This window comes from Tiliqua scincoides, chromosome 3 (assembly GCF_035046505.1).
Source record: "Tiliqua scincoides isolate rTilSci1 chromosome 3, rTilSci1.hap2, whole genome shotgun sequence".
Lineage (NCBI taxonomy): Eukaryota > Metazoa > Chordata > Lepidosauria > Squamata > Scincidae > Tiliqua > Tiliqua scincoides.
In genome coordinates this window covers 130493630-130506814 of record NC_089823.1, presented here as the reverse complement: position 1 = coordinate 130506814, position 13185 = coordinate 130493630, and the positions used below count along the sequence as shown (strand labels likewise).

Genomic DNA, 13185 nt, shown 5'->3' with positions numbered 1-13185 from the left:
AGGATTTAGCTTTCTCTGCATTATAAACAGATGTTAAACTTGTGTCTGACACAAGGCTCTGTCTTCGATGCGCTCTGTCTCCCACTCCCACTTTGTAACATTTACTAATGCCCAAAGGACATAAGAACATAAGAAGAGCCCTGCTGGATCAGGCCAAAGACCCATCTAGTCCAGCTTCCTGTATCTCACAGTGGCCCATCAGGTGCAAATGTGACATAATTGTACTTCTAGTCAGGGCCTAGGAGAGGTGGGTAAAGGGGTTAATTTGTACCAGGGCCCAGGGCATAAAGAGGGTCCCAGGAGCCAAAGGAGGGGGCTCAGAAATTTCCTGGGATCTGACATTTTCCCATCTACTTAGATTTGTTGCACGTATGGGATGCTGGGGACATTAGCATGACTAGGGATGCTGAGGACACTACTGATGCCACATGGGTGAGTAGACCTGAGCTCCAAAGACTTTGCCACCTGTCTCTACCCTCCCCTCACCATGCTTCGCCCCTCCCTGCCCCTATTCTGCTCACCTGTCACCACCCTCCCCTGCTGTTTCACCCAAAGGGGCCCAAAAGAAATTTTGTACCCCATGATAAAATTCCTCTTCTAGAAGGTCCTACTTCTAGTTTTTCCAGCGCATCAGCAGCCAATGAAGTGGAGCAGAGAAACCTGCAGTGTGATGATGTCACATTCAGGGTGACCAGATACAATGGAGGACACAATGCCTACACCTTTAACCACTGTATGACAGAGGGAATTTTGGCAGGTGCAGCTCAACATGGAAGGTTTTTAAAAGCTGCACCTGCCAAAATTCCTTCTTCTATCAATGGTTAAATATACAGGCATTGTATCCTCCATTGTATCTGATCACATTACATGTTTAGTATCCTTAGCTATCATTTAAAAGCAGAAATTGTAGCTGATTTACCCACAAAGACACTGAACAGAAAATTAAGCAATTGAAGTTTGGGCAGAGTAAAATAGCTTTCTAACTCATTCACTTTCAGTGTGGGCTAGAAGTGAAATAAATCGGACATTTTTATGGTTGTGGGTGGAATTCTCAAGTTATGGATAATATTAACTATAGAGGTAAAAAGTACAGAAGAAGTAAAGGTACTGATTAACATTTACTAACAGAAAGTGCTTTTAAACAGTTTCAAAGCAATAAACCATGTTTTCTCTGGAAATTAAAAAAAATATCCAGTTGGAATTCCAAAATTTTGCCAACTTTAGTTTCTACTCGTAGTCTGGACTTTCATTTTACTGAACAATCACAAGTGCTTTTAAGAGCTGGTCAGCAGTAATGTGATAAAATCAAAATCTTTTTAGGTACAGAGATGCTAACTCCACACACACTTAAGAAGAATAAGAATGTATAAAGGGATTTCAAATGTTCAAAGCAGTTCACATCTACTTCTTGTTGTAATCCTTAAAGCTATGAGGGCACATAATACAACTACCAAGTCGAAGCTAAGCCTGTCTCGGTCTGATCCATACCTAGATGAGTGATTGCAACCCACAGAAATCTCCTTCATGGTGGAAGAATGGCACAATATAAATGTAATACATACATAAAACACACCTGAAAGGTTGGTTAGCATTATTAGCCTCATATTGGAAGTGGGGATTGCAGCTGAGAGGTAGTTTGCCTGAGGCCACCCAGTGAGTTCATAGGAAAGACAAGATTTACACTGGAGAATTATAGTTCAGTCTCTTACAGCACAATCATATGCACATCTAATTCTGTACAACTCAATGGGCCTTACTCTCATGTATGTGTGCACAGGATTGTGGCCCCAGCCACTATTATTATTATTTCATTACAAATATTTATAAAGTATATCACTCTTCAACAAAAAAAAACGTTCACAAAGCAGTTTACATATAGACCAGGGGTGTCCAAAGTTTTTGGCAGGAGGGCCACATCAGCTCTCTGACACCGTGTCGGGGGGCCGAATTAATTTACATTTCAAATTTGAATAAATTTACATAAATGAATATATTAAAGATGAACTTATATGAATGAATGAAGTTTTTGCAGTAGTTCAAGGCCTATAAAAGGCCTTGCACAAAGCAAGGCTAGCCTTTCCTTTCCTGCTGCTACTGCATCACAGACGTGAAACAACAAGCAATGGAGGGAGTCCTCATCCCACAGCTCACTTGACAGGCCAAACAGTTGCCCTCACCCTGAGAGCAGTTGCATCGGGCCAGTGTGGGCTCCAACAAATCTCTGGAGGGCCAGAGTCTCATTGGAGGCTAGGGGCTCCCTGAGGGCCACATAGAGAGGCCTTGAGGGCTGCAAGTGGCTCCCGGGCTGGGGTTTGGGCACCCCTGATATAGACAATCAAATAACTAAATGGCTCCCTTTCACAAGCACTTAAAATAGAATGCAAAAAAACCTGAATTAGGTAAATCCATTCCTATGCAGATATATGGAAACACAGATTTTAGAAAATGATATGCTAGTTTAGATTCTGAAAAGATACAAAGATAATGAGCAGCAGTAAATTTAAGGTCTTGGTGGTGGGTTACTGAAAAAGATTTGAGCCTGCTTAGATTACATGTTCTATCCACTGCATCATACTGGCTCCCTACAAGCAATTTTTGTTCTTTATTTTAAACTTACAGACACCCTCTCTATCCCCAGGACAATTTTGCTTTAAGGCAAAAACCAGTAACTACAGCACTGCAGATCAGGAAGAAAGTGACTAAATGCTACCAAGTCTTGCCTTATAGTTTGTGGACAACTGTGAAGCAGTCAAGGAGATGGGGTTAGACTTGTCCATTTTTAATGGCTGTAGGAGGACCCTTAATGGCCGTTTGATGTGCAGTTGAGAATTTTCTCTACGCTGTACAAAAGCTTCACCTCCTCCTTCCTCTACAGCAAGTTGATGTTCAAGGCATAAGAAGCCAAACTTCCCCACCCCTGGCACAACAAACAGCAAACACATTTTGATACAATAATAAGTCTCCCGCCTAAGAGAATCAAGCATAGCTGAATACAGAGTGAAGCTCATAACATTCCACCCTTCCTCTCTACACTTTCTGATGGTGCAGATATTTGGTGGCAGCTCTTCCTACTAGGCCTGCTGTGTTGCTAGGGTTAGATACAGGGTGATGATCTCACAGATGTTGTGAAACCTCCTGCAATCAGACTGATCTGCCTTCCCTCTGGAATGGTCACACAGGTAAGTTCCTCCAGGTAAGATGATTAGCCAGAGATCCTTCCAAGACTGTCCTGGTTTCTGGTTGAAGACAATTTCTAACAGGCACAGCCAGCTTCCCAGACCTGGGAGATGCAGCTGGGGCCCTCTGTGCTGCCTTTGAACTTACATGTTGGAAACCAAACAGTATGCTAATGATCTCCAAGGACTTGGAATTTCCTGTTGCTTAGGAACAAAAGTTTCACACACAGCATCACAAGAGCGGATGAGAATATCACACACACACAGGGTAAGTCACCCTCTCCCAAAGCATGCCAGCAATATTTTAAAAGCAGAATGAGATTTTTAGAATGGGGGGGGGGAGCTGCAAATTGCAAGGAGAGAATAGATTCCCTTGCAGTTCAGGGATTTACTTCCAAACTCTGGTAAAGAAATGATCCACCGTTCAGAGAGGAGTGGAAGGAACATGACTGTGTAGACAGAGCCATGGGTGCCGGGTTCACTCTTGATGTAAAGCAGGAGGCTTGTTGAAGATTCAGTGTGTAGTCTCCTGAGGTGCCAGCTGGTAAGACAGTCTCCTGTTGATATATAGCCACTTAGCAACCTTGCAGAGCTGTAGATAAAACTTCTTGTTAATTCTCCATGCAGAATGTCTTGTGTGGATTGATAGCAGGAGCTTTGTTTTAAAAACAAATTATTGTGGGAAAGGGGCTGATGAAGATTGCTTGTAAACTACAGACTCCATTTAATTTAAAGGAACCTCTTTGCAAAATCACTGAAATGATCTCTGTAGTATTACTCTGCAGTGGACCAACAGCAATCAAGTAAGCTAGGAATTCTTCCTGATTGCACAACAAGTTTTGATTCATGCCTCTCTATCCCAGCTTGCTCTCAGTCTTGTTATTTTATGTAGGATATAACAAAATAGGGAGTAATACAGCTCCCTAATGGCTAAAAATCATATCATTTTGTATTGGCCAGAGGAACTAAGGGTGGTTCCCAGAATTAGAATGAAACAGAAATTGCCCCAGTGCCCCAGGAAAGCTCAGATTTCACATCAAGAAGCCAGTGCTTCTAAACTACATGCCCAGGTTTTTCTTTGCGTTGACTTGCCCAGCCTGCCACTGAGGGGAAGCCCTTGAGCCCAAAGAATTCAGAGAAGAACACGAGGGGAAAGGGTCAGGGTGGGATGGGGAGAACAGTCAGGCGTGTGAACAAAACCTTTTATTCTGTATTCATTATTTAATGGGGTCAGATCCACTGTAGTCTCTCAGCATGTAACTTCCAATGGACCTGGTAGTTAAAAGCAGAAACAAAGAGCTAGACATTTCACATTCAGGCAGGCCACAGATTCAGCCCCCAATCTTCAGCGTAAGTTTTTAAAAAAGATATTAGTGGGCTTTTTGCAAACTTGTAAGTATTATTCATAAAGTTGTCACAGAGATCATTGCAATAATTTGTGAAACACTGTGAGCCAATAAAAAACCAGTAAATCAAGCTAGGTATTGTATGTTAAAATGTTATTTGAGGCACAAAGGCATTTCAGCAGAGGATGGGGGTCCATCAAGTTCAGTACACCTTGCACTGAAGGTGCAAGCTTCTGTAATGAGTTGCCTACCCTAATCTGAATGGAATCTATGTAGATACATGTAAGAAAGGGAGAAGGGGACAGATGAAGGAGAATCATTTGCAATAGAGGCGTGTTTGTCCTTTCCTGAAAACTCTCATGTAAAGTTATTCCAAAGACGTTGTACAGCACAATCCTGGGCAAACTTACTTGGAAGCAAGTCCCATTGTGCTTAATCTAGTAAGTGGGTTTACAATTGCAGCCATAGGTAGTTAGAGCCACTGCTCATTCTATTTAGGGAATTTTCCCCAAAGTTCTTTATTGAAATCCAATCTTTCTTCTTGCCATTTAAGCTCATTGTCTTATTCTCAGCCAATTGGATGAACAGTTGCTGTTTCTGACTACAGTGCTCACTAGACATTGTTAATTTTCATAGTCCTCTAAATTCTTGTATTAGGTGAGGTTTAGTCCCGCTCTATTGGGGGGGTAAGAGGAGATATAATAGCCCCTGTGGAGGGAATTCTCCAAGTTACACCTCTTGATGCCTTCCCTGAAAAGGCATATGGCCTTCTTGTTTTAAGATGCATCATGACTTAACGATTCTACTATTTGAAAGAGCCTGAACATCAGAAAAGTCCTCAAGTAGTGATGTTGCCCAGAATGGATGGTTTGTATCCATTTTAGATACAGAACTCTGTCTTCCTTTGCAACTGACTACAGGTGGTCACTCCCTGGCCTTTCATTTCTCCCTTTAAAAAGAAAACCTAACTCCCCAAAATGGCAATGATGCCACTGTTGCAACCTACCAGTGACAGATTAACAATCTGCTGAGATCACACAAGGCAAAAAAGGAAAGGGAACTTCTCAGCTGACATCCCTTAGCTATCACAATATACATACTTTTAATGAACACTCAGCATTCAATCTTTAGATAAAATGCTAATTCTTCAAGGCAGATTTTTTTTCCCCTCTCTGAGGAAACTGTGGGGAAAAAAATTTGTACTCTAATATAGTGGCACCCAAACTGTGGGTCAGGACTCACCAGTAGGTTGTGACCCAATTTTTGGTGGGTTGTGAAACTGACAAGGCAATTAGGCTATGTGGATCAAGGATTAGGGCATTTCTGCCCAACTTTGCATATACACAACAGGCAAATGAAGATGAAGGCCAGGCAAATGTGGGCCAGGCAAAATTAAACAAGCTGTTACTTGGAGGGGGGGGGGCGGACTGATGCAGTCATGGCCTCCTCAAGGTATAGGAACATTTCTTCCTATACCTTGGAGCTCCATTGCAGCTGCATCAACACTGAAAAGTTAGATAGGATTGGGCCCTCAATCTCTGTGGATTGAAGCCAGTGACTTCAGTTACACATGTTTAGCACTTCATATACATGTCATGCAATATATTACAGGCTGTCCTAATGACTCAAGATCTCAGCTTTAGCATCATCTTTTAAACTGGGAACAGTCTTCAGTTCACAGGCAAAACCTTTAAAAGAATTGCATAAGCATTTTTGAGGGAGCAATGACCAAACCCAGGTTGACTATAAAGTTTTGCACACTTTATTCTTATATCTACATTTTCAATTTTGATATAACTTTGGTACAAGAGCAGCGAAGTAGCATGAAAAATGTCTACTGGCAACACAGTGAAGCTGAATTTTGTCATGGATTGAATTTCATAGTGTATGATGCGAAAGACAACGAAGATTTGCAGAGCACACATTTTGCCCCACAACAGTGTGTACAAGACAAAATGGACTTTTATTATGATACAGGAATCTCTCCCCTGCACTTGGCAAAGCACTTGCCAAGAGAAAAAGAAGTACACTACTAGTCTACCTCTCTCAAATCCCCATCCAATCCTTTCCCTTTCTTCAATGGGAAGGGATGAATCTGGCTTCTCCTCTACTCATTCTCTTTCTGGATTCCAGCTCTGATGGACTACCATTGTTTCTTCCTCAGAATGTTCCAGGAATGACTCTACCTCAGGATGTAGAGTCATTCCAAGGGGACTTGTGGGTGGGCGGGGCCAATTATGCAGGTTCTTTCTACACCAATATCACCCAGTCAGGATGCTTTGCCCATAATCAGGTCAGATAGAATTGGCCCTGTCCCTGTGGCCTTTAGACATTAAAAAGCTGTGCCATGGGAGATATTTTTGCATGGATTCATCATGTGAAGCTGCTGTAATGTTGAAACGGCCCCACAGATGCAATGTGATTTGGAGCTGTGGGAATTGTGCTTTCATACACTCAAGGACCTTAGCTTAGCCCCCAGCCCAATCCTAACTTGTGCTGGAACAAGCAGGTCAAGTGGCCTGTGCTATATCCAGCACAAGGTAGGGGATATTTATCCCCTTACCACATGCCATGCACCAGCCATCCCATGGTGTGAGTCAGATCTACACCAGTGAAATTGCTGACACAAATCTGAGCAGCACAGTGTAACTCCAGGCTGGATGGGGGGGGTGAGGATCTGGCTTAAGTTGCAGAGGCCCCCCAGGCCCGCCCCATCCACTAGCCAGAAACACACCCATTCCTCCCTCCTACCATCCTCTCCAACACCCCCCCCCCCATGCCAGCCTCCATTGGCCAGCACAAACTCATTGAGTTCTGGGGTCTCATTGTTGTCAGTGGGTCTGACAACAGGAGGCCAACACATGTCCTTGTGCCGGCCTACCTGACTCACAAGTCACTGTGAATGTGTTTTATGGCTGTGCCACTCGTAGGCCAGTGCAGGGTACTTGTGCCAGCCGAACATCCAGGTAGGGTTGCATTCACAGATTTGTACTATCAGCCAAGAATACAAGACTGAAAATAAGACAAGGCTCTTGTCTGTGGAATTTCATCTTCATTCATTTTAAAAGTACTTGGGGTAAGGAAGTAGGATATTTCTAGTGGACACACTATGTAGAATACAACTTGTATTTAACAGGCAGACCTGCACAGTCCTTCACTGGATGCACTGATAATGACTGGACTATAAACTACCCTAGCCTGGCTTATAGTACTTGAATCCTAACCCACCTTCCAGCACTGGCATAGCGGTGCCAATGGGACATATGCTGCATCCTGCAGTTGGGTGTCACTCACAGAGGCCTCCTCAAAGTAAGGGAATGTTTATTCCCTTACCTTGGAGCTGCATTGCCCTTACGTCAGTGCAGGAAAGTGAGTTAGGATTGTGCCCTAAGTTGCTGACCTCAAGGAATTCTTTTTGGGAACCTCAAATCCATTCCCAGCTCCAAAGCAGCACATACTGATGGGCTGCTACTGCTTAGTAGCACCTTTGCTGGCACCTTTGATTTGATGCCCTTCTTTAAGGAATCCAGGCTTGCCCACCCAGTCTCTTTCACTTTTGATAATTTTGCTGGAATTGACTATATAAGAAAGTAATAGAAAGATTAGAATAGAGAGTGTTGGACCAGTAGATCCATTCCACTAGGAAAGGCTGTACAAAAAAGATTTTGGAAGCCACTTTGAAACTCACAGTTCTTTGAAAGAACTTTCTTGCCTATTGTCTGCTCATAGTGAGACCCAAGGCTGTCCCTGCCATCGCCCCCACCCCCTGCACACTTACTATTGTACTTTGAAGTGAAGCAACCACTAGGTGAATATGGGCTCCTGGCACAAATCCCCTTCACGTACTACATTGTTAAGGGCTGCAGTATGTCATTGAAATGAGCTGAAATGCATTATCTTCCATCTGATCTCCGCCTCCACGTACTTGCACATGATTAATGAGTAGCCAAAAAGCCTGAAGGGCTTGTAATGAAACCTTTCTAATGGAGAAGTGTGTTGTAGACAAATCTATATTCTTTCCCAAACAATCATTCATCAAAGCAGTGATTTGACTCTTCACAATTAAATGCTGGAGCTCTTGGATCAGCTGGGGTTCAGCCAACTGGAACTCCTGCTCTTCTCTGTTCCCCAGCAGCTACAAATAAAGCCACAATTTATTTCCAGAGCATACTGCATTTCCTTGCAGTTTATCTGCCCTGGATTAGCTGTAATACAGGCAGAGTCCTGTGCTTGGCTGCCCTGAGTCCACTGAATATAGAGAGTGGCCCAGGCAGGGCCTCGATGCTTACAAGCTGGGGGCTCTCCAGCTGTTTCTTCAACTATGGTAGAGTCAGAGGCTTCCTTTCCTTATCCTAAATGCTAAGCCAATCGATGTCATGTACTGGCAACATCATTTGATTATTCCAACTGTTTAGATCAGGGAGCTGGACACACACTAAAAAAATCTGTCATGCCACCTCCTGACACAGAGTTTGCTTTTACCACCTTGGAGTTTGCTTTTTCCTTGAATGAAAAATTCATTGAGTATCAAGGTTCAGTAGACTATTATGTAAAAACAAAGAAAAAATGTATAAAACCCTCATAACTGATCCAGCCCTGGAAGTTATTTTAAATTCTCAACCATAGCAACTCTTTTAGTATTTTCTCTTTTTTATAACTATGAAGTTATTTATATTTTTAATTTGTATTTTATCCCACTTTCCAACCCATGCATCTGACCATGTACAGAGTGCCTTTCCTTCAACACTGAGTAATCACAGTGAATGTCATCATTTGATAACATATAGATAGAGGATACCAGCTCATTGATGTTGGGTAAATCTAATCTTGTCAATATTGTTAATTTCAAGGTCAAAATCATGTTCTATAATCAAGCCCAGGAGCCAAGAAATTCAAAAACAATAATCCATGTCAGCATTATTATTTGCTGTCTCACTCTTGAGCTTTGCTTTGTCTCCATGCTTTCAAGCTCACTCCTTTCCCCAAGAAGCTTACACATCTGCTTAGAAAGAACAGTGAGGGTCTTCAAGATTCTAATAGATGTTGACCACCCACATTAAAGGGTGAGGGTCTTCAAGATTCTAATAGATGTTGACTAGCCACATTAAAGTGACTAGTGAGGGGCACATGCCGTAACCTTAAACCCTCTGAACGATAAAGAACAAGGTTCCCTCAGGACACCACAAGCCGAAATTGAAAATCTGGCAGAAAGAGTTGTTAGAGCTATATTTCAGATTTTTATTTAAAATTAGATACCAGAATTACCAAACCTACCTACCCTCCTTCCCTGAAAAACAAAAATACATCCCTGCCACTTATAGATTGAGTAACAATAAATCAAGTATCCCAATGCTAATTACATAGGTGAACCCTAAAATGTTTAAGTGTATGAGGCCTGCCACTTTTGTACCAAGGGCTGTCCCAATCAATTCATTTTCTTCTCCATAGGCCCAAGCAAGCTGCTTGCTATGGCCCACAACTGGCCAGTGAGGTGAATGCCATGGACTCAAACTGCATGACAGAAGTGATGCTGGCATAGCCAACCATCATTTGGCCCCCAAATGCCTCATAAGAGATTGAAGGCCTCTCATGCACAGCTTGCACTGCATTATTTTTTAGAACTGTGAAGGAAGCTGCCAATGTGGAGACAACTCTGAACCTGCTTCCACTGCTGAAGGGACAGAGTAGTGCAGAAGAAAAAGGAGCTGGCTGATGTAAACCCCATTCCCTTCATCTCTGAGGCAGAAGTTTTAAAAGAAGCTCAGAGAAGCAATAGCAGGGTCCCTGAGAGGAATTTTATCTGGGGGTACAACGTTGTTTTGGGCCCCTTCCCTTCTTCATGGGATTATAATTTCATATAATCATTGGAACATAATTTCTATGAATTACGATATATAAAACTATGTAGGCTTACACAAAATGTGAATGCTAGCCTTCACATAATATATGCAAACATTTTCTGAGATCCCAGGAAATTTCCAGCTCCCCCTCTTTGGTTCTCGGGCCCCCTTTTTGACCTTGGGCCCAGGTATGATGTACCCCTGTATCCCCCTCTCATGGGCCCTGCAGCCCAAGAAAGGATGACTCTCTAAATGGAGACTGAAAGTGAGCTGGTGTATGTATATGATATGTGCTGCTGTGTACATAAGGTGTAAGAGTCACACTTGCCCTTTCTAAACTATGCATACGTACTGCACAAACTATGGGAAGCCACAATTGGCCCTGAGTTGCCACAACATGTGAGAGTCAAACAGAATGTGTGTGTGGGGGGCGCGTGTATGGCTCAAACAAATTACAGGAAACATCATGAACTGAAGTGGAACACAGAAATGACCCCACTTGATTTCTGTCGTGCTTGAAGTCAGCCTTAGTATTGAAGCAAACTGCCCCCATGTTAATGCTTTCCTTTTGGTGTAAGGTATCTTTAAATGACATGCCTGGGAAACTAAACTCTGCCACAAAGCTTGATTCCTCTGAACTGAACAGAAGCCAGGGTTCAGGAGTTATCCCCACTGAGTACAATATTGCTTACAGTTTTTAATTATTGCTGTATGAAAGATGTTCATGCTCTTTAGATATGTTAAAATGACAAAGGCCTGAAATGAGTAAAATATTGGTTTTGGGAAATGAATGATTAGATGCCTTAATTCATGCAATTCAGAATGCCTTCCGTTCATTCCAGCCTACAGAAGAGACATGTGGCCAGTATAGTGACAGCTGTTATCCCAAACTAATTATTAAGAGTTTAATTTGGATTGTTGCTTGCTGCACCATCAGTTTTAGACAATGAGTAGTTAAAATGATACTTCTGAGTGGGACAGATCTGACAGCATTTGCACAAGCCCTCCTTTTATTTCATTGGAGAAGGCTTCCGATACCTTTTTCCTAAGGTAAAAGGCTGTCTTTTAAATCAGCAACCGATCATGGCTTTGAAATGTTGGAAAATCACTTCTCCCTGGCTGCTAGTCCTGACTAAGCAGAATCTTTGAAGCAAAGCTGACCTACACAACTCCTACCATGTGGTGCCCTTCATGTGGCTGCCTTGGGTGCCCTTCGGGAAGAAAGACAGAGTATAAATCCAATAAATAAATAATAAATAAATAAATAAATGTGAAGATACAATTGCCTGTGGATTTCTTTTCCTTCACCAAGGTTTATCATGTGTAACATACTGTTACAGGAAGCTTCTTGATTCTAGCCACAAACCAGAATATTTCACACATTTTTTCCTACATTAAGTACAGTACACATGAATGTTAAAAATAAAATCAAAAATGAGCATATCCGTGTACTCAGGTGGCAGATAGTATGCATGCGGCAGAATACATTCATGTAGGAAAAGTGTCCTGTAGGAAGCAGTACACAGAGTTGCTGGCCTGCAACTGTGATATATGGATCATCTTGCAATGTTATAGTTCGTTCCATTATAGCAACCACTCCCAAGTTTATGGGCAACTCTGATATTATCCCATTTCCCTTTTCATCGCCTGATTGTACTTTGATAAGAAAATCCTGTCTAGAGATAGCAGCGTAAGCTCTGCTTAATTACATGTTTGTATTTTTTTTTAAGGTTCCATATTCAACAACAGTAGATCTCATCGGAACCCCCTTAAGCTCCTTTCCACCTGGCTAATCTGCATTGCATTCTTTTCACTGGGAATGGCAAAGGGAAAAGGCCAAAAGGGGAAAAAGGTCACCCTGAAAGTTGCCAAGAATTGCATCAAGATCACATTTGATGGGAAAAAACGGCTTGATCTCAGCAAGATGGGAATCACCACTTTCCCTAGGTGCATCCTCAAGCTGAATGACATAGATGAGCTGGACCTGAGCAGAAATATGCTCAAAAAGATCCCAGACGCAATTGATAAGTTTACGAACCTGCGCTGGTTGGACTTGCACAGCAACCAGATTGACAGAATTCCAGAAACAATTGGGAACCTACAGAGCCTCATTTTCCTGAACCTCTGCAACAACAAGCTGACTGCCCGCAGCTTACCGGTGGAGCTGAACCAGCTCAAAATCCTACGTAATCTCAATCTAGGTCTCAACCACATTGACAGTCTTCCAACCACTCTGGGGGCTTTAAAAGAACTCCAGGAAGTTGGGGTATTTGACAATTTATTGACCACCGTTCCAAACAGTGTTGCAAAGCTCCCGAAGCTTAAGAAGTTAAATGCCAAGAGGAACCCTTTTCCTGGACCAACAGAAGAGGAACTCTTCATCGACCACATAAAGCGGCTTGAGACACTTTACGTGGTGGAAGAAAAAGATCTTTGCTTTCCATGCTTGAGGAAATGTCAGGAAGCGAGGGACAAGTTGAACAAGCTGAAGAGCACCTTGCCTGCCCCTGCTAAAAAACCCAACTTTTCAAACCTCATGTCACCCAATTCCCAGGCAAAGGAGAACCAAGGAGAATGGAGGTGAATGGCTACTGCCACCATCCACAATAACATGGCAGATAACAAGGGAGAAGTGTGTCATGGAACATCTGCATCCAGTCCATGTAATCAGTCCAAGGCAATAAAACCACTCTTGATCACATAACTCTGTCCACTAAAAGGGGTTCTCCTCTAGGAGGCATGTGTCTCAATCCACCAAACACAACTCTATACACATACTTTCCATGTTTTGGCCTTTGATTATGTGAAAGCACAAAGGGGATG

At 42.6% G+C, this 13185-nt stretch overlaps 2 protein-coding genes across 2 annotated transcripts in view; one reads left to right on the top strand and one right to left on the bottom strand.

Moving 5' to 3' along the window:
• WDFY4 (WDFY family member 4) overlaps nucleotides 1-13185 on the bottom strand; it is a 161136-nt gene that overhangs the window by 44676 nt on the left and 103275 nt on the right. The gene's annotated exons all lie outside the window — the stretch shown is intronic.
• On the top strand, nucleotides 3429-13069 carry LRRC18 (leucine rich repeat containing 18). Its single transcript, XM_066620141.1, has 2 exons — nucleotides 3429-3444; nucleotides 12093-13069. Exon 2 carries the CDS (start codon nucleotides 12182-12184, stop codon nucleotides 12944-12946), a length of 765 nt encoding a protein of 254 aa, XP_066476238.1. The 5' UTR covers nucleotides 3429-3444; nucleotides 12093-12181; the 3' UTR covers nucleotides 12947-13069.

Excerpts from the sequence above, each read along its gene's own strand:
- LRRC18 (XM_066620141.1), top strand. The coding sequence starts at position 12,182 with ATGGCAAAGGGAAAAGGCCAAAAGGGGAAAAAGGTCACCCTGAAAGTT.